Source organism: Podarcis tiliguerta (genome assembly GCF_965153285.1).
Source record: "Podarcis tiliguerta genome assembly, chromosome: 8".
Classification (NCBI taxonomy): Eukaryota; Metazoa; Chordata; class Lepidosauria; order Squamata; family Lacertidae; genus Podarcis; species Podarcis tiliguerta.
The window spans coordinates 48,202,921-48,228,765 of NC_139541.1; the positions used below are offsets into that span (position 1 = coordinate 48,202,921).

The 25,845-nt window shown below is 44.3% G+C and overlaps 2 protein-coding genes across 8 annotated transcripts; one reads left to right on the forward strand and one right to left on the reverse strand.

Moving 5' to 3' along the window:
- Nucleotides 1-1,629: 1,629 nt before the first annotated feature.
- DDX28 (DEAD-box helicase 28) lies at nt 1,630-3,563 on the reverse strand. The gene has a single exon (XM_083452626.1). It carries the CDS (start codon nt 3,449-3,451, stop codon nt 1,784-1,786), a length of 1,668 nt encoding a protein of 555 aa, XP_083308752.1. The 5' UTR covers nt 3,452-3,563; the 3' UTR covers nt 1,630-1,783.
- A 91-nt stretch (nt 3,564-3,654) lies between these two features.
- DUS2 (dihydrouridine synthase 2) lies at nt 3,655-20,471 on the forward strand. 7 transcript variants are annotated; one of them, XM_083452629.1, is made up of 17 exons: nt 4,035-4,111; nt 4,828-4,890; nt 5,809-5,948; nt 7,153-7,198; nt 8,000-8,091; nt 8,401-8,444; nt 9,961-10,021; nt 10,604-10,651; nt 11,643-11,708; nt 12,680-12,750; nt 12,922-13,008; nt 13,918-14,086; nt 14,957-15,078; nt 16,272-16,415; nt 17,227-17,314; nt 18,855-18,928; nt 19,452-20,471. In XM_083452629.1, the coding sequence occupies exons 3-17, from the start codon at nt 5,823-5,825 to the stop codon at nt 19,678-19,680; spliced, it is 1,467 nt and encodes a 488-aa protein (XP_083308755.1). In that variant the 5' UTR covers nt 4,035-4,111; nt 4,828-4,890; nt 5,809-5,822; the 3' UTR covers nt 19,681-20,471. The 7 variants fall into 7 exon arrangements, with proteins under 7 accessions (XP_083308759.1, XP_083308754.1, XP_083308755.1 ...); XM_083452630.1 differs by lacking the exon at nt 4,035-4,111 and adding an exon at nt 4,118-4,489; XM_083452633.1 differs by lacking the exons at nt 4,035-4,111; nt 4,828-4,890 and adding an exon at nt 3,655-3,786.
- Nucleotides 20,472-25,845: the final 5,374 nt, after the last annotated feature.

The window sequence follows — 25,845 nt, forward strand, 5'->3', positions numbered from 1 at the left end:
CTGGGAACCCACAGGAGTCCCCCCCGGGCTCCCCCGGCTTGCGCAGAGCTGCCTGCACCCCGAAGCCTGGGCGCGCTGAGCAGTTGCGCAGGGGCTTCGGGTAGCTGTGCGCAAGCCGCGAGAGGGCTCCCCTGGCTTGCGCAGAGCTGCCTCTTATCCCAAACCCCCGGCGCGCTGAGCAGTCGCTCCGGGGCTTCGGGTAGCTGTGCGCAAGCCGCGTGAGGGCTCTCCCAGCTTGCGTGACTGCTCAGCGCGCCGGGGCTTCGGGTAGCTGTGCGCAAGCCACGGGAGGGCTTCCCCGGCTTGCGCAGAGCTGCCTCTTATCCCGAAGCCCCGGCGCGCTGAGCAGTCGCGCCGGGGCTTGGGTAGCTTTCCGCAAGGCGCGGGAGCCTGGCACTGGGCTCCCGTGGCTTGCGGAGAGTTGCCTGCATGCTGAAGCCTGCGCGCGCTGAGCTCAGCGCACCCAGGCTTGGCGCAGCTCTCCGCAAGGCGTGGGAGCCTGGCGCTGGGCTCCCGCGGCTTGCGGAGAGTTGCCTGTTCTGGGGGCTGGGGTTGGGGGAAGCTCGAGCTTCCCCCACCCCAGCCCCGAGCCTGGGGTGGAAATAAATCCCCCCCTTTATTCCCCCCCCCCAAAACTAGGTGCACCTTATGGGACGGTGCGTCCTATAGGGCGAAAAATACGGTATCCATTAACAAATGCTCAAGATAAGCTCAGGCCTATGAGTAATTATAGAATACCTTCAGCTCTCCTTTAAGATACCATAACTGACTAGAAAACATCCAGAAAGGTCTTAACATTCTTTCCTGGGACCTGGCTGGGATAATAGGAAGACAGATAAAGTTCTTTTTAATACAGATATCAAGAATTCGGAATAGCAGCCAAAGTGGGTTATGCTAGGATAACAAGAGTTGCATAGTCATTTGAAGGTCACATCCTATTGATGCTGGTACAACCACTGCGGCTCTTGCACCAGCAAAACTGGTGGCCTTGCAATAAGTATGTATATTGCACCCACATGCAGATGTCAGGCTGGATTTAATCTGTTAGCTCAATGTGAATACCACTGAAGTAAAGGGGTCAAATCAAGACTTAACTCTCTTTGATTTCATTAGGAGTTAAGTTCAGCTAACAGACTGGCTTCACGTGCATAGGAACATACAAATATTTTCCAGTCACAAGTCCTTTTAGCTCAGTATTGTCTACACTGACAGGATTGTCTACACAATCCAGGATTAGAGGTAGGGGCTTTTCTCAGCTCTACCTCATGATGGCTGGGATTGAACCGGGAACCTTTGGCATGCAAAGCATGTATTTCACCACTGATCAACAGTTCATGCATCAAGAAAAATGTGCAAATGGCAGAGGGACAAGAAGAGCCCACTGAAAAGTTCTGCCCCAAATTCTCTAACTGCTCTGGCTGCTTAGGTAAGAACAAGAAACAAAGGGTGCTTCAGGTATAGGTTGTCATTCTTTCTTTGAAGTTGAATCTGACCTCTATAGGTGAAAACAGTAAGGGGATCACACAGAATACTTCCTCCCTCCCCTTTATCTGATGGATGTGCTCACCTAACACACAAGCATCAGCCTACATGAAACTGAGAAGTCAGACAATTCCATTCCAACAGTCATTTATGCTTGTGCCTTTAATGAGTACACATAGTTATTTGGTTGGGCTGCTCTTTTGCACAGGTTCTCAACCTAAGTACACAGAATGTTTGATTGCACTTACACAGTCAAGTACCTGTTCAAACATCGCTTTAAACTAGAATCCTTTAGTAAGACTCAGGGCTTTTTCTTTTTAGACAAAGCTTCTTTAACAACAGGTTCCATCCCTGGCAATGGAGTCCTTTTACGAGCTGCAGTTTCTATTTTCCGGACAAGGTCCACATCCCACCTGTGGGTTACAAAGCTAACTGCAGTCCCAGGGAACTTACTACCTGTGCGACCAATACGCCCAACACGATGCAGATAATCGTGCAGTGTTGCTGGGAAGTCATAGTTCACAACTAGCTCCACATGGGTGGTGTCCAGACCCCGGGAAGCAATATCAGTGCATACTAAGATGTCGAATTGGCCTTTCTGGAAGGTGTCAAAGATGCCAGCTCTCTCAAGTGCTGGCATCTGTCCTTGCAGGCGTAGGTGTTTAATTTTATGATCATCCAAAATGTACCCAAGCCAGTTGACAGTGCTGGCCTTGTTGCAGAAAATCAAAACAGCTCCAGATGAGGGCCCCCGGTCTTTCATAAGCTGCAACAGCTCCACCACCTTGTCAGCTCCTTTCAGACGCACAAACTTTTGCTCAACATGAGGTTGAAGACGATGCAGACTAAAGCTGGTTAGGACATTGAAGCTGCTCAGATCAGTGACTTTACTCAGCAGGTCACCCAACCCCTTTGGAAGGGTGGCTCCTACAGCCACTAACTGGGCTTTAGGATTCCAAACATCACCAAGTTCCTCAGGGCTAGTGGCAAAGAAGGCATGCCGAAGCACATCTTCCACAAGGTCTACAAATGTGGGATCCAGCAAGGTGTCCACTTCATCCAACACTAGGCAGCACAGCTTTTCCAGGGACAATCCCTTTCTCTGCAAAGCCTTATACAGTGCACCTGGTGTGGCCACCAAGAGATCAGCAGGACCAGCCCGGAGCTTCTGCTGGACAGAGTGTTTGCCCCGGCCACCACCTATATCTGTCACCTGCAAGTCCAGTGGAGTGCACAGGTAAGAGGCAATGCGTCGCACCTGTCCTGCAAGCTCCCGGGATGGCAACACCACCAAGGAGCGGGGAGCAGGGATAGCAGCGGCCCCATATGTGAGGGCCGGGGATTGCAAGAGCCGCTGGATAAGGGGCAGTAGGTAGGCCAGGGTTTTCCCGCTGCCAGTCTCTGCAGCACACAGCGCATTGCATCCCGTCAGAAGGGCAGGGATGGCACGTATCTGTACAGCAGTGGGCTTAGAGATGCTGAGAACATCCTCTAAGATGGAGGCCAGCTGTGGCTGCACTCCCAGAGCTTGGAAAGAGGAGGGAGCAGTATCAGCAGCATCGGGGTTTCGCTCCTGAGGCGCCTCCTGTCGCATTCGCTGCAGCTGGAAATAGTCCCCCCGAGACAAGCGATGCTTCCAGCCAGCCGAGACCAAGGGCGGCTGTTCCCAGCGCCCCACCGTGTGGCGAGCGGCTTGACTGAGTTCCGGCCGCCGGCTCCGCAGCAAAAGCTTCCCGGTCCGAGGAATGTCAGCTGCGGGGGCGCCTCTTCCTCTGCGCCTGAAGGAGCCCCGCTCCAGCCGCAGTTGCCAAGCGCGCGGGATCCGCACCACCTTCTCCTTCTCCGACTCCGGTGCGAGCGGCGGCCCGCCGGAGCTCGGGCGAAGGACCCATCGGTGGAGAGCCAGCCGCAGCCACGGGGAAAAGCGGGTCGGGGCGCCCCGAGAGGCCCCACACGCGGCGAGAGCCATGAGACGGAGCCTCCGCAAAGCAGAATAGGAAAGTTTCGGTAAGAGTCGCGTTCTAATGACGTCTCAAGCCCGCTCTTGTTTCTATTCGGCGATCGGCCTCACCGCATGCGGTCGTCGGCTGATGACGTACACCGCGTGCGCTGTGCCGCGTTCAGAGAATGGACAGTTGGTACGCCATAGAGAAAGAAGTAGAGTGATGCTTGCGGCATGAAGTTTCCAGCCGGGATGGTCTCACAGAAATATAACAAGATATTGCAGTCACACAAAAACGTTCTGTGTATGGACTATTTATGCACGTAGAGTGGTGTCACCCTATTGCTGTGGTACCTCCATAGGTATTATACCGTATCTAGCACTTCATCATACCGTACCTAAATATTTCAGGAATGATGCCCAAAATTGTAACGGTCCAGTCTCTGTTGTTTTCTATCGACATCTCTCAATTTCCGAGGGAAGAACAAAAATGTTTCTTTTCCTTTTTTCATTTTGTTTTCCAAAGTAGAACTCGGAAATCGAAGTTGCGTTTTTCTCCATTTATATATCTATGGGAAAGGGGAGACTTGTGCGGATGACGTACTGCGAGGGGGTGGAGAAGGAATGGGCGCGCGTGCGTGGTAGCTGACTCCTCGAGGAAGGAGGTGGGGCTGAGTCCGGCGCGTGGTGAGTTCGTTGGGAATGGCATTTGCCTCCTCTAGGCCGCCCCTCTGCCCCTCTCCTTCTGAAGCTCCTTAAAGGGATAGAGGAGGTCCCCATCCCCTCCCCTAAAACCCCCTTCCCTAACTTTGGGCTGGGCTCTTATTTAGCCGTGCTTGGAGAAGAAAGCAGCAAAACATTAAAGGCGATAAAAATAAGTCCATAATAAGTCGGCCTTCCCAAACCTGATGTCTTCCAGATGTTGAACCGCTGGCTGTGCTGGCAGGGGCTGATGGGAACTGGAGTCCCACAACTTTCCAATGCCCCCCCCCCTAACTGCCTTGGTCTTTTCCTCTCCTTGGTGCATCAAATGACCCTATTATTGGAGACCACCAACATCTGGAGGTTGTTTAGGCTGCTTAATATGCCATAATTAATTTGTTTAGTCATTAAGGTGCTGCAAATCTGGGTTGTATCTAACAAATCAGGGTTGATAATTTTTCATGTGGCGCCCTCAAATCCTCTCAATTATGGATCTACTCCATTTTGTGCCCCCTTGGCTCAATGCCCTGTGTGGGGAAACTGCCCGCACCACCCTACATCTGGCACTGAGCTCATGGTCAGAGCATTGAAATCAGTGCTGTTCAGTTAGTCAAGACTGATTTAATTCAATTGGTTTCAATGGGTCTCCTTTTGAGTATGACCTAGTCAGATACAAGCCTTTTCTTTCTTTGCTTCAGCAGACTAACACAGGAGCTCCCAAATTGTAGTCTAGGAACTGTTTGCGAAGAACAGCAGAAGCAACAGTATGTTTTATTATTTACTAAAAAGCATGTAGCACCTACCACAGCATATTGCAATTGCTACAACAGACAGAAAAATCATTAAGTGGTTTGCCAAGACACTCTGCAGTTTTCAAGTGGCCTGTGGGGAAAGAAACTTGGGAACCACTCAACCAACACACTTAGTTAAAAGATGCAGCAGGAGTTTCATTGATTCTTAAAGTTTGGAGAAGGCCTTGTAATCAATACAGTCAAACAAGAGATCTTCAGTATCCCCAACAGATTGCTTTCCACCCTCTTCTTGAAGGCCTGCAGCAAGGTTGAAAAGCTATCCCAAATTGATTAGTTCCATTGTTGAACTGCACTTACCTTTTAGTTCCTTCTTATTTTTCTTGCCTCTGATCATCCTTTACCAATTTGTCTGTTTCCTTAAATAACATTGTATTCTAGATGTGCTTGACTAAGTGCAGAATGAAGAGAAATAATTCAGAAGTGTTTTTGTCCCACTCTTTGGCCAAAAAAGGCCCTCGGAGTGGGTTGCAAATAAATCTAAATCAGTGGACGGCCCCTAACTGCAGGTTCCCCAAGAGACATTACAAAAAAGGGGAAAGGATTAGGGAGTACAACAAGCTCAGGTGCCATGTCTTACAGACTGACCAAAGTGAAAGGGAAAAAATTATCACACATCCCAGTCTCCCACAGGGGCAGTAATTTCAAAGTGCTTGCCTAGCTGCCCATGAGGCTACTTGCAAGAAGGGGGAAGTGCTTTGGAAATACTTGCTTGGGTTGGGGCCTGACTGAGAACTAGGAAGGAAATGAAGCTTCCAGCTCATATAGAAGTTCCCACTCTGAACTGCTTCATGGCTGAAGTAAGATATACTATTGTAGTTTGTCTTTGTTTAACAATAATTCAATTTCGCCCCCCAAATGTTTTCATTTCAGACAATCCAAGAAACATGACGGTGAACACAACATCGCTCTCTTTCAGAAATAAGGCCATATTGGCACCTATGGTCAGGGTTGGGACCCTACCAATGCGACTTCTAGCTTTGGATTATGGTGCTGATATTGTATACTGTGAGGTAGGGTGGCTGAGTCAATGAGGCAAGAGAATATTTCTATTTTGCTCACGTTGTTCCCAGTGGCTTGGCTTGCATGTTGTGTTAATTTTGTTTCATTGTGGTTAACTGCAAACAAGCAGTGTGTTGGTGGATGTTGCTCAAAACTTGGAGTTTTGCTCTTTCTTTTGTCGGGCTGTGCCTGCCACACCAGGGGCCACAAGCCTTTCCTCAAAACTACAGCGTTTTGTGGAAAGTGATGTGAAACTCTGCCAAACTCCTCTCCGCAATGCAGGAAAGTAGGAAGAGTGCATGAGCCCAAGGCTTGCAGTGGCTCCTTCCTTCTCATGCATGTAGCATTAAACCATGGTTTAGCATGGTGCATAAATGTATCCTCTGGAGCAAATGCCCTACTCCTGGCTTAAGCAGCAAAGGGAAACTTCAACTCAGAACTTAACAGTGTTAAATGTTAACCAGGGTTTACACGTCTTTTTAAAATTTAAGGCACTTATACTTTGCCTTTTAGCCAAAAAGGCCCTCTTACAAAAATGAGTACTAAAATAGATCCTTCCCTCAGACCTGCAAGCTAAACCCCATGACACACGAGGAAAAAGGAATGGGCAGGAAGAGGGAAAAGCAAAGTCAAGCAGAACTTCTTAAATGTGTTACAATTCTTATAACACAGTTATATAGTTCTGCTATGCAGATTTTAGCAGTCTAGAAGATCAGCAACTCATTGCTGATTCCAGTGGCAGTTCTGGCTGACTTTCTCTTTAAAAACAGCAGTCCCTCCCTAAAAGCAGCCCCCACCCCCAATCACTTCTAGGAGCAGAATTGGTGACCATGTTCAGGCAGGAGGATGGGGCAGCTCCTGTGACATAGTTCTCCCTTCAGACTGCTGACTTGATGGGAAACTCCTCATGGAGGGACTCAATGTATCAGTGGTGGTTCTGGCTGTATAGCCCTCCCCAGAAGCATTCTTCTTCCAAGGTCACAGTGTCCAAGCCAGGAGAAGTGAGCAACTATGAATACACAGTTTTTCCTTAACATAAATGTATTGAAGCTGCTTAGTCCAACTAAAGTCCACTGCTGAAAGTAGTTTTTGGATTCTGGTAATAGGAACCTGAGTCAGTTTAAATCATGATTAAGTTGGGGTGCCTTCCTGTATATGAATCCCCCTTTCCCTTTGTTTGATGCATTTTTATAACTTTTGTCTTTTTTCTTGAAGGAACTGATTGACATAAAGATGCTGCAGTGCAAGAGAGTTGTAAATGGCAAGTATCTGCTTATATATTCAGTCACTTGAGGGACAAATAAGGTGAGGCTATAGGTGGGATTTTCCAGTTTTCTTCTCTTGGGCTCTCCATCATCCCATGCCATTATATATACTTCCTTATATAGTTCAGCAACATCTGGAGGGTCAATGGTTCCCTGTACCTCGTTTAACTGAAGCATCCCTTAAACCAGTGTTTCTCAGAGCACTGGTAGAATAGTTTGTTGTCTACTGCTTGTATTTAATTTAGTAGAAAATCTTCACAGACTGCTAAATATTCCCCATAATATTGGCTAATGGAATGCATTCTAGCACAGCCCCAGAATGAAGTCCTTTTGACCAAATGGTTGTGTAGGTAATTGTGAACTTCTTCAACTATGAACTAAATAAACCTTGAAATAAAATAAATATACGTATACTATGTCTCTTCCAATTGCTGAAGATTCAGGTTATAAGTTGCTGGGACTTCAACCTGTTCACGATTGTTATTAGAGATAGGGGCACTCTGCACCGAAAAGCAGCATATAAATATTTGATATTTTGAGTTTGAAGGGTATTGTAATGGACCTGCTTCCTTTGGAAGAGTTTAATACTAATCTAACAATGATACACCCAATAAATTTAATTGGGAAAATGGAAAGCCTGCCACTCATCTTTATTATGCATGCTTTTTTAAAAAAATCTGGCAGCAATTTTGTTTTTCTTTCTGTCTTAAGATCTTAAAACTGAAACACTTTGAGTGAAAAGATGGATGCATGCTGTTTATCTTTATGCTGTTCTGTTTCCCTTTTTTGTCCTGCAGAGGTGCTTGGAACAGTGGACTTCGTTGCTCCCAATGAAAGAGTTGTGTTCAGGACCTGTGAAAGGGAAAAGGACCATGTTGTCTTTCAAATGGTAGGAAGTAACTAGCCCTCAACATCCTGCTAACAAAATATGATCTGTGGTGTTTACATTTTTTAATGTACTGCTAAGGACAGTTCCAATGAGATCTCTTGTGATTTCATGGGTGTAGGAGAGTACATTGTTTTGTAAGGTTTGGATGAAATCATGGGTAATACTTGTCTGCCATGTATTAATTATTTTATTCATTTATTTCATAAAATGGCAACACTGCTTGATTGTAAAAAAACCCTCAAAGTGGTTCACAAAAAGGTAAAACTGTTTTTGTCTATGTCTTTTTCTCTTTGCTACTGTGCTGTTCAGGGGACAGCAGATGCTGAGAGAGCCTTGGCTGTAGCCAAACTTGTGTAAGTATCTGTCAAATTTTACCTTTTTAGAAAAACCTTTTTCGTCCTTTGGGGGCCTGCTGAAAAATGGCTTGGCATGATCTGTACCAATTCACCCAGCCTTGCAAATAAATTGACAAAAATTACTATCTTGCTTATTACTCTCTCACTGCATCTGTTTTTGTGCAGCAGGAGTAAAGATGATACTCCGCATGCCAGCATTTACACCTATACCAGGCAAAACAGTAGCTAATAAGAGCCTGCTTGTTTGTAACAGCCTAACGGTGTGTTTAGGTTATTGTGCAAAGTGTTGCTTCCTTATATTAAAAGTTTTATTTTAATACCCCCAAATGGGACCTCGTGACAAGGGTGAGGACCCATTTTCAGCCTGTGGGCCGTATTCCCTTCTGGACAGCCTCCCAGGGGCAAAAGTAGATGGGCCAGAAGCACAAGTGGCCAGAGGAATGGATGTGAACCTTACCTGTGTATAGTACAGTGGTACCTCTAGATACGAACAGGATCCGTTCTGGAGTCCTGTTCGCATCTAGAAGCAAACGTAACTAGCGACGGCACGTCTGCGTTGCTTTTCGCTGCTTCTGCGCATGCGCGTGATGTTATCTTGAGCATCTGTGCATGTGCAAGCTGCGAAACCCGGAAGTAGCACGCTCCGTTACTTCCAGGTTGCTGTGGAGCACAACTCAAACACGCTCAACCCGAAGTGCATTCAACCCGAGGTATGACTGTAAAGGTAAAAAGGTAAAGGACCCCTGGACAGTTAAGTCCAGTCAAAGGCGACTATGGGGTGCGGTGCTCATCTCGCTTCAGGCTGAGGGAGCCGACGTTTGTCTACAGACAGCTTTCCAGGTCATGTGGCCAGCATGACTAAACCGCTACTGGTGCACGGAGGACCTTGACAAGTGCCAGGGCGCACAGAAATGCCATTTACCTTCCTGCCACAGCCGTAACTATTTATCTACTTGCACTGGTGCTTTTGAAATGCTAGGTTAGCAGAAGCTGGGACAGAGCAACAGGAGCTCACCCCATTGCATGGATTTGAACTGCAAAAGTTGAGAGTTTCTTCACCCACCCATGTGCTCCCCATCCAGGCAAACAAAATGCATGATCACTGTTCTAGGACACCTCCCAGCAAGGCAAAAGCTCTCAAAGAGCATGTTTAGCAGGCTTGGAGGGGATTGGCTTTTTCACATAATGCCCCTTAAGCGTCTCTCTTGAGTTCTCCAGCCCAGCTGAAAGCAATGTTCCACCTGGTCTGGAAGAAGAGAAGCACTGCCACCTAGTGACCGCCCAGTACTGCTGGGCAATGTAACAATGGCATCAACAGAAACACCAGTTCTTAACATTGTGTCCCCACCAGCTGCCAGTGCCTTGGTTAGCCACCCCACAGTTGAGAGATGAGAGATTTGTATCTTACTGTTTTAATCCACCTTGGAGATCCATTGTTCAAAGGCAGTGTATAAATGTTTGGGTGTCCTTTGGTTTTAACATACACAATTTCTTTTTCTCTCTGGCATTTCAGAGAGAATGATATTGCTGGCATTGATGTCAATATGGGATGCCCCAAAGAATATTCCACTAAGGTAGGTTGACTCTTGTCCAGCTGTTTTTTTTTCTTCCTTTAAAAAGAATGCATCTTGTGTTTACGCATGCAGTTTGACTTAATATCCATTTTAAGAAAAAGGTTTTTGCAGTTGCAGGATATGGGAGAGCCTCTTGGTGCCAGCCCCACCTTCATACTTTAGATTGAGTCGGACTGTTGGTCCTTCTAGCCCAGGGGTACAGGCATAGCTGAGAACAGTCCCAGCCTATCTGAGATGCTTTGAACTAAAGGAAAATTTGTGGTCCCCCATATATTGTTGGACTACAACTCCCATCATCCATGTTGGCTAGTGCTAATGGGAGTTGGAGTCCATCAGGTCCCTCATTCCTGAATTGAAGATTTCAGGGGTTGAGAAACATGTACATTGCTTTGTATCAGACTACTTGTCAATAGTTAGCATTGCAGAAAGTGTAATAATGATCCATGGGAGCAAACATGATTTTTCTGCGTAATATGTGGCAATTTGAAATTTTCATGTGTGGGTGTGACTGTACTGGATAAGTGCCTTGTTGGTTCTGTGGTACTGAGATAATGAATGCCTTTTGTGTATGCCTTTTCCCAGGGAGGAATGGGAGCAGCACTCCTGTCTGATCCCGACAAGATAGAATCTGTAAGTAATTTCTGTATTCATTTTTATTTTGTCTTGCTTTTGGCTTTATGCTGTAACTCAACAAAGAATAAACTGCAAAATGTCCTGGGAATTGGACAGGTTGGCAAGGCATTAAAGTGTCTGCTGTTGTATCACAAATGTTTTAAGACAAAGGATGGTTTGTAGTGCTATTTTGCTATCTCAACAGCTATAGTTTTTGGATTTTGGGGCGTTGTTCAGTGCAGGACCAAAGAACCAGCTTGTGCTTAGAATCCTTGATTTCTAAAGACTTCCAGAGCATATGGAATGTTACTGATTTTTTTTTTAAAAGCTATTAAAATATATCAAGAATTAGAAGTCCTTGAAAGGATGAAGTACAAAAACAAGGTACTTGAACATTTCCAACCACCTGTGCATAGGACAAATGAGATTCAGAGAAGGAACAAATAACAATGGGGTGCCAGAGTAACTGGTGTGCGCTATTCGAAAACTTTTTAAAAAAAGAAATCTGCTCAGAAGGAACAGTTGGGAGTAGCATGAAGCAATTGTTCTAGGGATTAGTTAAGTCAAACTTCCCAGCATGGTGCTCTCCAGTTGTTTTGGACTTCAAGTCTCCTGCAAGCATGGCAAATGGTTATGAATGATGGGAGCTGTATTTCATAACATCTGGATGACACCAGACTGGGGAAGGCAACTTTTGACCTCAAGATATGTTGTTTATTATGTTGTGTATTTTTGTGCTTTTATACTGTGTGATCCTCGGGTGAAGTCTGGTATATAAGTAAAACAAAACAAACAAACAAAACAAACGGTCTGAGCAGATAGTGAATTAGATTTAAGATGTTCACTTTTTAAGGTGCTTTTGCTCCTCCATGCTTCTTACTGAGAAAGGAAGTGAAGTGGGGAGGGATGGGAGCAGAGCAAGTGAGGAAATCTTAGCAGTACTAGCTAGGCATGTCAAGACTGAAGTCCTGCTTTCCTTTTGCTGAAACAGTCCTTTTTGTCTCTTTAGATTCTGACTACTCTTGTCAAAGGCATTTCTAAGCCAGTGACCTGCAAAATCAGAATCCTGCTGTCAGTAAGAACATCTTGTGGTTTTTGAAACATTGGATCTTGGGCAAATGTGCAGTGCTTTGACCAGAAAGCACAGTAAATTATGATAATACAGTAATGGTTGTGTTTTATCAGAAATGAATAAAATAGCACTGCTGCCTAGGCAGTCTATGACAAACCAATGAAGCTTAAAAAGATGGAAATCATTAGCGTTTAAATTTAAGATGGCAGGCAATATATCTGTTGCAAAAGCCAGCTGAAAATAATTGCTCAAGCAAATGGTTTAATCATGCAGAATAGTGCAAAATTGGAAGAAGCAACTCTTGTGAAATTTCCCCTTCTGTGAATAGGAAAATCAAATGTTGCATCCATGCACAATCTGTCTAGACCAGAAATAGAGACCCTATGGCCCTAAGCATTGTCCCTGGCCCTGACTGGGGCTGATGGGAGTTGAAGTCCAGCAACATCCGGGGTGGGGGTGGGTGGGCGGTGCTGTCACTAGTTGAATTTGGTCTCAGCAGTAAGACACGAAAATTCATTTTGTGGGGTTCAGGCTGCTATTCTGCACACATTTACCTGGGAGTCAGACCTCCTAAACATAGGAAGATTTATTTCTGAGTAAATATGTATGGGGTCTCTCTGTTAAAGTTGTTTGGTAATGAGCCAGAGATAGACATAGCTCCTGCTGGCATACATGGAGAGGGAAAGCAGAACTGGGATGCACTGGCCTTGCCTCTCTGGCATTAGGTATGTACAGCTCACTGCATGTAGACCCTGTCTTCACCCCTCAAAGTTGGGGTGTAATGTTTTGTTCACTGAGCCTGTGTGTGTAGTCTCTTAGCCAAACATGACATAAGGGTACAGATGTCAGGCAAGGCCTGCCCAATTCCCATCACTCATTGGGCATATATCCAGGTCATCATAGAGTTAAGTACTGCCTTCATTGAAGAGAACTTGCAAACGGGTGGCGGTTTGTGACTTTTTCTCCATTTCCAGAAAGAAGAAACAATAAGTTTAGTGAAGAAGATAGAGCGGACTGGTGTTGCTGCTGTTGCAGTTCATGGAAGGTGAGTTAATTTTCTATCTCTCTGGAGCAAAATAATTTCTGGATAGCCCTTCTTGAATGTATTTCTGCGCCGCAAGGGCCTGGGTGGCTGGAATTAACATCTGCGAAGAAGAATGCTCTGCGCCAGTAATCTTTGATCTGTTTGTTTCCTTTCATTCTCTTCCTTGCAAAGGAAGAAAGAAGAGAGGCCTCAGCATCCTGTCCACTGTGATGTGATCAAAGCCATTTCTGAAGCAGTCTCTATACCAGTAATAGCCAAGTAAGTGGGACTAGATGTCCGCTTTTTGTTGTGAGATATCCCTATCTAGCAATGGGCAGTATGTTGAGAAAAAATAGAGATAGGAACTGAAAGATTCATTCATGATAAATGACATCACACTAACACTTAGAGGAACGTGTACTTAGTCCTAAATTCATTTTTTTTAAAAAAAATGGTTTACTATATTGTTTTAACGTGCACTCAAACTCCAAAATGCCCAGAAATTACAAATGTTAAGGACTTTGCATCATTTAGGTGAGCTTGACATAGGATGTTATCCTATCCTGTGGTTAATTGCAGCTTCAGCAGTACCTTGGAGCTGGGTGCCTGTCAGGGGCAGAGTGGTGGACCCAAGTCCCAGATTTGTCTGTTGGCTTAAAAGTTAAAATTCTCAGGATTCCCCAAACCACATTCTGTGCTGGTGCATATCCACAATTGTGCAGGTTCCTGATGTCAGTCCTTTTATTTTGGCTGAAGTGTTTATGCTTTCTTTAAAGTATTCCTGAGATTATTATTATTATTATTATTATTATTATTATTATTATTATTATTAGGACCCTCGCTGTGAATAAGAAGCTTTGCACAATTGTTTTGACTGGTTTGATGATAAACTTCCTTTAATCCTTCTGGCTGCAACAATAGCACCAGGTTTGAGTACCTTCCAGGCCTTTGCTGGATTAGCATCATCTCATAAAATAGTGGGCACATTGTTAACCAAATGAGTCTAATTAAAACAGTGCCATTCTTGGCTTGCAAGGATTGTAGCATAGGGAAATATTCATTTTAAGCTTTGTGGGGCTAATTGGAATTAAACTACATTGCTGTAGCTTGGTTTTTTGTTTTTTTAAAAAATAAATTCTAATACTGAGTTTGTTAATACTGATAGAAGTAATGCTGTTCTTGTTTCAGTGGAGGCTCTCATGACTTCATAAAAGAATATTCTGACATAAAGGTCTTCCAGCAAGTAACAGCAGCATCTTCAGTCATGATTGCTCGTGCTGCCATGTGGAACCCCTCTGTCTTCAGGAAGGAAGGTCCATGGCCCTTAAAGGATGTCATGCAGGAATATATCAAATATGTACGGTTTCTTGATTTCTGTTCTAAAAAATCTACATCCACAGTTGCTTCTGAATACCAGTTGCTGGAAACATTAAGGAGAGATAGAGTCCTGCTTGTGGAATTCCCATGGTCACTGTGAGAACAGGAAGCACCTTAAATTCAGCCTGGAAATGAATAGGCAGCCAATGAAGATCTTTCAGGATCATTGTTACCTGAACCCTAAGGGCAGCCCCATAGAGAGTGCATTGCAATAATCCAACATAAGGTTACCAGAGGACGAGTCACTGTAGCCACACTCTATCCAGGAATGATTGTAACTGGCAAACCAGTCAAAGCTGGGAAGACACTCCATGGCACTGAAACAAATGAGCTCTAGTGACAAACTTGAATCTGCTCTTTTAAGGGAAGTGCAAACCCTATCCAGAACATGCTGTCTACCCAATTTCCAGATTCAAGAGCTACTCCACAACAGCACTTCCATCTTAACGAGTTTCATCAAGCCCTTTGTTTTTAGATAAATAGGCCCTCCAGATAGTAGGATTTTAGCCAACCTAGGGATATAAAGAAGCAAGATGGGATGGCCTGGGCTAGAACAGGATTGGAAGGCCTCCCCCCAACCCCAAGAGCCATTGATCCACAAATAATAATAATATGTTGGGAGACACTTCACACAAGGGGAAATGAGGGATAGTTTTGAGAAAGGTGAAAGTGTAAATAAAGGCAAAAGCATCCCTTCTCAGTCTACTTTAGATTTATATTTAGATACACTTACTACGAGCGGGATGAAATTCAGTAAGTGACTGAAGGAGGCTCACAGGCTGAAGGTTCACTAGCTGATTACAACCTGCTTTTTCTTCTACCATGTTGTTTCTTGTATTGCTTTCATCAGGCAGTGAGATATGATAACCACTACACCAACACCAAGTACTGCTTGTGCCAGATGTTAAGGGAGCAATTGGAAAACGCACAAGGGAAGAAGCTACATGCAGCACAATCCATGCAGGAAATCTGGTAGGAGTAAATACCAAAGTAAATAGCCCTTGGTAAAGCAACCATTGTACTGTGCCTGAGGAAAGTGGTGTAGTGTGGGGGGTGCAGGGGGGGCCGGCCGCACCGGGTGCAACATCTGGGGGGGGGGGCGCTTGCACTCGCAGCTCTGCCCCTACCTGGCTCACTCACTCTCTCTCACTGCAGTGCTGGCTGTGCGAATCCGATCCAAACCGCCAGGTCGCCGCCCACTGTGGAGGGGAGGGTGCCAGGCGTGCGGTGTGGTGCGGAGAGAGAGCGAGGGACTATCTGGGGGAGGGACAGTGCAGCGGGGGGGGGGGGCGCAAATTACTTGCCTTGCCCTGGGTTAGGGGGCGCAAATTACTTGCCTTGCCCCGGGTGCTGACAACCCACGCTACGCCACTGCCTGAGGAAGAGGGCCTGGAAAGGGATGAGTTTTAAAATGTAAATGCATTTGAAGTGTGTTATTAAGGCTGCTGTTTTAAAATTTCAGTTAAAGTACCATACAAGGACCTTGAATTTTAAAAAGTAGTTTAGGAATACCTCCTAGTAGTCAATGGTTTATTGCATCTATTAGAGAGTCAAAGACAAGTCTTTGAGGTCAGAGCAGCATGTTCAGTGACAGATTGCATTCACTGCCAAGTGGCAGAGTAAAAGGGATAAAGAGGTAGGTAGGAGAGGATGCTTAACTTGGTCTACTGCTTTCCTCCGGCATTACCTACTTCCCAGTCACTTCGCTAACTGGGTGGGGTGTGAAGATTGCAGGGCAAAATGGCAGTCAGGTTAAACATCTTCCTCTTCCTTGCTATAACTTAGTACCCCATGCTGCTGCTTGGCAGCTGTTCAGGAGAGATCTTGGCTTTGATGTAAAAAATGTAGCTCCAGCATGATCATTCAGGACAAAGGAACAAAATCTTTTTGGAAATCATCTCCCCACAGCAGCTTTCCATGTTTCCAATGTAATCCTGCAGTTCTAAAGAAACCTATGCACACACTTCATACACAGCCATGCAACAAATTTTGTGGGATAGACTGCCCAAGACATTTCTTAAGAAGTTATGAAATGGGAAAATAGTAATACCATCCCTGTGATAGATGCTAGCTTTGACACCTGATGCATCTTTAAAACTTCTCTGCAATTAGAGGGTATATTTATAGTATTAATTTGGATGTATTGTGGCTTTGTTTTTCATTAGTGAAGCTTTTGAGATGAGCAGTTTTTACCAAGAAACTTCTGCTCTTTTGGAAGCCAAAAAAGCATCTTTAGAAGCTAGCAACCAAGATGAAGAAGACCACAGTGAAGATTCTGATGTCATAAAAATGGCTGTTAAATTTGATAAGTAAGAAAAAGGATTTGATTGTTCTGTTTCTTTCCGTACAGGGCTATCCCAATGTCTTCTGTTCTTCATTGGAAAAACCTGCAAACACCCCACTCTTCCCCTGCCTTTAGTTGTGATGTTTTGTGGTCACTTCCAGTTTTGACACAATTGCACATATATCAGACACACCTAAAATGGTCACTGTCTGCATTGGACACAAGGTTCAGCTTTCTGAGAGTCCCAGTTTTTTTATTTAAAGAAGTCCTGATGGTGACACAGATATGCTTGGAAGTGTGTGGGCAATGCTTGCTGAAATTTCAGAAGCCAGAGAGGAGCCTATTTTCAGTGATTGCAGGCAAGGGGCAAGTTCCTTTGGTGCCTCCACAATACTCTTTAATTTTGATCATGACTAGGAAAACTGAGAATTAATTATGCAGAATAAAATAAATGAGGGTATGCAACCACGGTCTACTCAGAGTAGACCCAACAAAATGATTGAAACTAAGTTAATCATTGATCATTAATTCCACTGGGTCTCCTGAGTAGATGTAACATTGAATCCAATCCATGGAACATATACTCAGTTTCCATAATTTACTCAGGTTGTAGAATTTGGATTTTATTGGCTCGGAATTTGGATTGCCTGGATGCAGAGCTTAATTTTTATTTTTAGCACAGGCACCACACAGCCATGTCAGTTGCCCAGAAGAGTTTGTTTCTGCAGTCCTTTTTTTGCATTGTGCCTGCTTCAGTCATCCTTTTGCCATCCAAAGACTTAACACAGTGACTCTCCTGGGATGAGTAATAATTATGTTTTTGCTTTTCTCCTCAGACGAGAATATCCCCCACAGATCACACCCAAAATGTGTCTCTTGGAATGGTGTAGGAAAGAAAAGCACCCTCAGCCTGTTTATGAAACTGTGAGTCTCTGCGTTCTGCAACAAGTACTCTTTTGAAAGACACAGTGTAATCCTATACATGTCTACAGTGGTACCTCTAGTTACAAATTTAATTCACTCTTGACATCCGTTCTTAACCTGAAACTGTTCTTAACTAGAGGCGTGCTTTCGCTAATGGGGCCTCTTGCTGCCGCTGCGCCAGCAGCACACAATTTCCATTCTCATCCTGGGGCAAAGTTCTCAACTCGAGGTAACTCTTCCAGGTTAGCGGAGTTTGTAACCTGAAGCATTTGTAACTCGAGGTACCACTGTACTGAGAAAAAAGTCCAATTGAGTTTGATGGGATTTGATACCAGGAAAATGGGCTGATTCACACACGAACATATAAATCAGCTTTCCAGGTAGTGTGCAGCATGATTGAAAGTCATGCTGCATTTGTAGAAAGTGGTCTCATGTTTTATTTCTATGTGGCAGTTTTGTCTGTAAATGAATATGCCATATGTGTTGAGTTTCTGAACACTTATTGAGTCTCAGATGAATGTGTGAGCTACCTGCAAAGTATAATTACAAAGATAATGTTGAGCAAGATTTAAGATTTATCTGTGGTGGCCGTTGGGCACATGCAAGTTCATTATCATTTGAAGTTGCAAGTGTTTGAAGTTGTGACATAGAAGCTTCCCAGAATCAAAGACCTCCAGCCAGATACACTCTGGCATTTACAGTAGGGGTATGTGAAACCTTCCACACTATTTTTTGCAAAAATTTGCATTGCCAGAAGTTATCTTACATGTCTGGAGCACTTTTTCTTCAAAGATGGGCAGCTTTTACAAGAGTGGTATTTTCTGATTTTTTTGCTCATTTCTTAGTATTAGTGCACATAGTTCCACATTTCAAATATAAAACTGTTCCTTGTAAGGGGAGAAGTGACTTTCTCATCTGGTTCCTCTGTGAAAACCCCAATGAACTGTTTTCTGCTTTTGTATTTACTGGATCATACATCCACCCTGCATCTTTGAAACAGGCTGTAGATCTAGTTCTGGTGGGCCTATTATCTGGGCTAAGCAACTTTACTCTTCAGGTGACAGCTAGTTCATTTTTAAAATCCCATGTTCATAGAAAACTAGCATGTCAGGGAGTAGACTGGGCTAGAACTCTTCTGCCTGACACCTAGATTTCTATGAGAACACTCAGTCGGATGAGTTCCAATCTGCAAAGGGAAGTGGTACAGGCCAAACACAGGTTTACTTCTTCAGTGTTGGTGACATTTGCCCCAACATCAAGTTAAAATATCCTAGCTGCTTGGTGGGCAGGATCTGATGTTTCATGTTGAAGTACCACAGCAATTGAATAAGTTACGTGTATTCAAAGAGAGCTGTGCTGTTGCTCCCATTTACAATTTCACAGTTGCAATTCCAGGGACCTGCCACCTGAGGGCTGCCCTTACCACTTTCCCAAGAGGATATATGACCCTGGAGCCAGAGCCAACTCACAGCTCACAGGTGTCTTTTTCATTTTATGAAAACAACATGAAATTATCTTTTGATGTCTTGCCTTGTTTTAGGTCGAAAGACCACTAGATAGACTCTTCTGTTCTATTGTCACGGTAGCAGAACAAAAGTACAGATCAACTTTATGGTAAGTCTTTTTGGGGGGTGGGTTTTGTTACCCCAAATGAGAGCTGGAGGGTCAGAGGGAACAACATATAACTGTTCATTAGTTTGCATAACCTGTAAATAACAGAAGTGATGCTGGTGTGTAGGCATAGCGATTTCAAATGTTAGTACACTAAACTACCATTTTGCTTTGCCAGAATGAACTGCAGAAAGCCTTGGGCTTGTTCCATCCCCTCTGTTACAGCTGTGATGATTTCAGAAGCTTTTGATTAATTACAGCTTGCTGTGTTGTCCAAAGCCAGGCAGACTGTGGTTAATTGGAATGTAGGAACCTGCTGTAAATCAAGTCAGACCATTAGTCGATCTAGCTAAGTATTGCATACACTGACTGACAGCAACTCTCTGGGGTGTCAGTCAGGAGGAGTCTCTTCCAGCCCTACCTTGAGAATTCATCATAGGACATGCCAGTGTCACAGCTTAGGTTGGGCAGCATGTACGTTTCTAAATTGTTCTCTTCCTACCTTACGTTTTGTTCTTTCTTACAGGGAAAAGTCAAAGAAGTTAGCAGAACAAGCTGCAGCTATTGCCTGTTTACGAACCCTTGGCCTCCCAGAAGGGAAATGGAATGAAGAAGCAAACCATTTGGTTAACAAACGCAAGAGGCAAGACCAGGAACACTTGAACAATGGAGAGCACGGAAATGACCTTGTAGCCGAGGCTGCTTGCAAAAAAACTCATTTTATTCCAGGCACTTCTAACCCCAGTGTTTCTTAAGTGTTGCGATGGTGTGAAAACAGCCATTCTACAACTATGCAGCTTGCCCCACTCGCCCTCTATTTCTTCTGGATGCAGTCCGCTGGAACAGACAATTCTGGATTTTGAATTGCAATGTGTATGATATCATTGGCTTCTTTCTGCTCTTCCTTTGCTGCCTTTGTAGCTTGCAGTTTCACTGAGAAAAGAAGATTGGCTCTGCATTGAATTCCCCTTTCCAGTAAAAGGGGGGAAAGTTAATGTGTGTGTTTAAATAGTCCTGCAGTTTTCCAGTTTGAAATGATCTTCTTACACAGCAGTCTTCAGTCAGTTAGCCAGCTGGTTCTCTCTTTGGGAAGAGCTCAGTGACACAAAGGAGCTCAAGGGCAGTAACCCCAGTGTCACGGATATATTGAATATATTATCTATTTAATATCTGATGTTTGGTTGCAGGCTGGTGAGAATCTTAATACAGATTTGTAGCTGTGGAGGGAAGGTGGCTAGGGTGGAAGCGGATCTTGCTATACATCTTTGCCTTACCTTTTACAGCAGCAGAAGCCAACAAGGTGGACCTTGGATGTTGTTGAACTACAGTTCCCATCAGCCCCTTCCAACATGGACAGTGGTTGTGAATGATGAGAGTTGTAGTCATATATGTGGAGGGCAACACATTGGCAACCCTTTTTACAGAATGTATCTTTTTAAGCTATATGAAATTTTAAGCTATATGAAGTTCAAAAAAAGTGTACATCTTGTTATTTGTCTGTCTTCTGTAAGTATCAATTAAAAAGATGATCCCCTGTCTCCTAAAAGTGGTTTTTATGTTAAGTGCTTTCTTATGTTTTGATTATATTCTGAGCCAAAGTGAGATGAGGGGGACAAAAGTAATTATCTGAACCCATTATATTTAGATGATCTCCTTACCTTTTTAGAATAGTCAAGACTATTTGTATACTAGCAACATTCCCTTCATGATCAAAAAACAAAACTTAGGCTTGAGCTGATTCAGTTCCAGATTTTTCCCACAAATTTCTGTGGGGCAAAACAAATGGAATGTGGTTTTGAGACACGGTTAGGAGCTGGGAATGGGGAAACGGTATGTTGCAGAGAAATCATGAGGGCGAATGAATGTTGGGCCACCGAGTGTGTCAAGGATGGGTGGCCGATTTTGTCCACCGAAAAGTTGTCCTCGAGCTCAATCGTGATTCCCAGTAACTGATACTCAAGTAGGGAGAGTGTTCTTGCACTCCAAGTCCTGCTTGTGGGCTTGATGGCCACTGTGAAAATAAGATGCTAGACTAGATGAGCTATTGGCTTGATCCAGCAGCCAGACTCTTGTTCTGTAATGCTTTCATTTCTGCCATACAAATGAAGGGCATCCATTCACTTACACAGGAGAAAGTAAAGCATGGTGCTTGGGGACCTTACTGGGTCCTTACTGGTTATCCCCAAAAGAAGGCTCCTGCTCCCCAGCACTCCTGTCTCTAATGATATCTCATTTATTTGGGGTTGCAGTAACTGTGGGAGCTACTTAGAACTGAGAGAGATTTCCTTCACTATTTTCTGTTCTGTTTTTATCTCTTCTGTTACATCTCTTCTGTACCTTGAAAAACAATATTCCTGTCAACTAAACCAAATGCAAGGGGGGGGGGTTGTACTCGATATAAACAGCAGATGGCAGTGTGGTCCGTAGCTCATGGTCCAGCTGTGTGCTACTGTACTGCTGACCTTACCGCCTTGGTAATGCTGAACCAGGTGAGCCCATACTCAAAACTACTTCTGTCTCTGCTTCAACATGGCTACTGGTATTTCTGCCATGCTCACCACAGCAGTCACACTTCAGCTTGCAAACAAACAGAAGTCCGGTGCAGCAAAAACGTCAATGATCTGCTTATGATTCACGCATGAAAACTAGGTCAACATCAAATATGCACCATTGATTTAATCTGAGCATTGATTTTGAGGGACGGGGATTTTCTCGGCACAGCATTTGTACTGTCGCTTGTTCCTCTAAGGACTCCCTCTTAACGACGCCATCTGTTACCCAATTTAGCCAGCACAGATCCAAAGAGGGATGTCACACCACCACACACAAAATTATAACTCTCCCACTGTAGCCTTTTGAAAGCATGGTAAGATCCTACCTGTTTGGACTAGCCACTGAGAAGTGTTTTTCCTATCTGGATTGTGTCTTTGAACTCCAATAATGCTTCGTGCTTGCCTAAGTGCAGGAAAGAGGTATGTGTGAGTGTGTGTAGAAACTTGCCTCCGGCACAAAGGCAAAATTCACATTTTCTTTGCCTACATTTGCTTCTGACCACCGGGTGCATGTGGCCTCCAGGCAGCTGCCCTGAATAGAATGCGGCCTTCTGTCTGGAAAATGTTCTGCACCTTCATGTTAGAGTTTTGGATTGCCCAGAAATGGTTCGGATGCTGCATCTCAATTAATTCTGATTTCTGCCCTGATTTTTGATTTTTGTGTTGTTGTTTTTAAGCATGCAAATCTAAATAAGTAAACAAACAAAAGCCAGAAATGGGTGCCCTGTCAAAGATCTCAGTGCAGGAGATGCTGCCGTCTCTCCCCTTCTGCATTTGCACACACTGTCCATTTGGAATGTGACTCTGAAGAGCTCTTATAAGCCCTTTGGCCTTAGATACTCCTGCATTGGGGACTCCCTTCTCCTGAGGAAATGTCAGTGGAACGATTTTTGGAATGTCCCAGGCTTCAAGCCGAGCCCAGCCCTGGAATGTGGGGCCAAACGCTGCTTGAATAGCGAAACTCCAGCAGGGCAGTTTCAGAGCCACATGGCAGCTCAGCTGCTCTCTGGTTCAGGCTTCAAAAATGCTTGGGTGGTTTTTCTTTCTTTTTCTTTTTTTAACTTACCCACTCTGACCTGCAGGGCAGCGCAGCTTTCAGGAGGCTTTCAGCAGGGCTGCAGTGCCATGAGAAACAGGTGTGAGCTTGTTAAAGGACTTTTCATTCACAAAAGGGTTTTGTCACCAGTTGTGACAACTAAAAGTCACCGGGGGGAAAGCAGGTGGCCAGGGTGGGGTGGGGGTAGGGTTAACTGGGGCAGGCGGCAAGTATCGCAGCCAAAAGGACCTTTTTCTGAGCTAGTGGCTGTTGTCTGGCTGGCACCAGCCTCTGATCTGAATACACAACCTCTGTGTGAGCTTGTTATTTGTTGTCCCCCGGCAAAGGCAGAATGCAAAGAATGAGAGGCAGTGAGCTCTTCTGGCAAAATCCACTTGAAAGTATAGAATTACAGAATTGTAGAGTCAGCAGGGACTACGAGGGCCATCTAGTCCAACCCCTGCAATACAGATTGCTCCTAGTCCTCATGATTCCCTCCCACCCTCCAGTTTGTATGTTTTCCTTTCTTAGGGTTCTTACTTTCCCTTTAACCATAAGGTCCTGGGGCAGTAAAATATGCAATTGTAAAAAGGTCACAACAAGAAAAGCATTAAAAAAATAAAAAAACAATTCCATATATAAACACAGGTAAAAAATAGTTTGAAAACCAGTTCAGTGGTTACATTGGAACCTGCTGCACAAAATAGAGAAATAAAAAAATAAGCAATATTGATTATTCAACATAGCAGGCAATTATTGTTTAACTGCAGGTTTCGAGTGAGAGTGGGGGTTGATACCAACAATAATATGCATTTAACATGTAACTTTGAAATTTATAAAACATACAGAAACTTCAAAACAATCAGCTTGATGCCTCAGTGGTATTTGAGTTCTCGAGTGTTGTCTTCTTGCGGTTCAGGAGTGTGGACCTGCAGAAACGTACTGTTGTTAATATTGCTTTCTGGGTATGATAATTGTTTTCATTTATTTATTTGCTACATTCATACTCCAGCTTCAGGTGGTTTTTGTTTTGCTAGAGTTGAGTAGCTAGGATCCAGCTTGAAATGGAGGTTCTCCAAAAGGGCAGCTTAGTCAGACAGGCAGAGCGCCTGGAGTTCAAGTAAAACATGCGGCCAAGGCTTAGCCTATTAATAGCCTTCGCTTTAGTGGCGTGTGAACAAAGCAGTGACCTCAGGCTTTATATGACTCTGTGCAAAATCTGTTCAATAAGTCCTAGTGGGAATGTTTTCCTTGCTGTTGTTTCACTCTGGGAAATCTTCAGATTGGCAAGTTGTGACAAGATAGTTTTTCCTGCTTTGATAACAGGAATAACTCTGAATTTGTTTTTGCCCCCCACCTTCTGCCACCCAGAATACGTTTGCATACAAGATGTTCTGTCATAAAGTTGAAAAGCAAGCCTGAAAATTACTTTGGAACTCAGTGCTGTAAGAATTGATTATATAAGAAAAGCTGGGTTTTGCAGCCCTTGCATTGCTGAAAGTCCAGAACCCGCAGGGAAGTGGCTATGGGTTCAAATATTCCGCATCCCTCCTTTTCCTCTTCCCTGATTCTTGTGTGTGCCACCATTTCCCTGTATCTGCTTTCCATTCCTCCTACTTTATCATTCTTTGCAAGTTGAGAAAGAAAGTGACTTGCACATAGTTAAAAAACAGTTATGTTCTGGTGTTTCTTTTTAATGAACACGCCAGCTATCTTTCTCTTATGCTACAATATTCTTACTTTGGCACTCTTGCTTTAAAAAAGCTGACAGAAGTCTTGTAATGTACACTTTTGGCTTCATTCCCTAGACCCCTTTAAAGTCATTGTGTTTTCACATTCGTGTATGCAACTCAACTGAAATTAATCCAGAAGGGTGAGGACTCTCTTTTGAGAGAGGAACCGTGTGTGTTTAGACTGTCAGAATGGTACTGAGTCTCCTCAGGGGTTTTGCCTGTTTGTTGCTGAGTTTTTAGAGAGCCATGGCAGCACTGCACACACACACCCTCCAGCGAATTAAGCCCTGTGGGTCTTGTCACCAATGGGAAGGTAATTTCAGTTTGTTGTGCTGTTGTGACCTGGGTATAATGCCAGCTTTCAAACTTCTACAAAATGGTGCAGGTGAGGTGAGAAGGGAATAAGAGTTCAGAGCTGATGAGCAGAAGTGCAGACACCTGGAAGCAGGTAGTTTGTTCATTTGAGAGCTGCTTGGGCCTCTCATGTAAGCCTTTAGCAAGAGCCAAAGAACTCTTGCCATGTGGCTCTTTGCCTGTGCCAAGAGATGGGGGGGGGGAGAGTTGATGCTGTGGCACCAAGATTTTAAGTGCCAACTCAACATCATATTGATCCTGGATCTATGAAATGGATGGCACTGTGTTTTCAGGACAGGGGTGTTTCTGGCCCCCTTGCTGTGATTGGATGGATCGCAATGGGCAAGGAAGGATCTATGTAACCTAACTGCTCCATTCTTCTTTTTGCGTGACCTCTGGCATTATGAGGTTTTGTATTTTTGCAGAAATTGTCTTGTTTCTTTGTAATGAGGAAGGAGAGATTTGTTTGCTGGTGTTTTGTTGTATTTTATGTGAAATGGGTTGTTGAAATGTGCTTACAAGAATTCAGGCCTTTTTTGAATGCTTATAGGATGGCAGTTTTCATTGATTTTTGTTGTATATTTTTGTCATTTCTATGGGCTGCAAACTACCTTGAGGACAGCAATGAAGAAAGCCTGTAATATAAATTGAAAATGAAATGAAATAAGTAGACAGCTGCCTTCTTTCACGTGCATTAGCTATCAAGTGACTGTGGATTTTAATATCATTTTCCTCCTAATTGCCTTACGGTCAAACTAGATGTTTGGCGAAACACTTGGGTGATGGAATCCAGCGCTTTGTGGAACTTCCTAAAAAGTGGTGAGGGGAGAAATTGTGGGGGGAGCCGGAAGGTGATGGGTTAAGCACCCCTCCCACCCACCCCCCACTCCAAATGCTATTCCTTTACCCTCGTCCCCTTGCTTTTTAGAAGTTTGTCAAAGACTTAGACTCAAATATCCGAGTCTTTTTGCTGAAAGTTTTGTTTGTCTCTTAGTGAGAGAGCCTGCAGATGATTTAGGGGTTAAAGTTAAAGCAATACATCATACCTGTGCTCATCTGTTTATTTGCTGATAATGAATTACACCCCGAGTGCAGACTTTGCAAGCTGGGATTTCTGTGCATCCCTTGGAGACGAGGCAGCGTTCAGAAACAGTTGGCTGGCCTGAGTCCAGGGATTCCCAGTGGAGTCACAGTGTTCTTCTGAGCAGGAGTGGGGTGGGGGAGGAGATGGCCCTGACACGATTT

Coding starts and splice junctions, on each gene's coding strand:
- DDX28 (XM_083452626.1), bottom strand. CDS start 3,451: ATGGCTCTCGCCGCGTGTGGGGCCTCTCGGGGCGCCCCGACCCGCTTT.
- DUS2 (XM_083452633.1), top strand. CDS start 5,823: ATGACGGTGAACACAACATCGCTCTCTTTCAGAAATAAGGCCATATTG. Junction 7,199..7,999: donor GTGCAAGAGAGTTGTAAATG/GCAAGTATCTGC, acceptor TTTGTCCTGCAG/AGGTGCTTGGAACAGTGGAC. Junction 11,709..12,679: donor AAATCAGAATCCTGCTGTCA/GTAAGAACATCT, acceptor CTCCATTTCCAG/AAAGAAGAAACAATAAGTTT.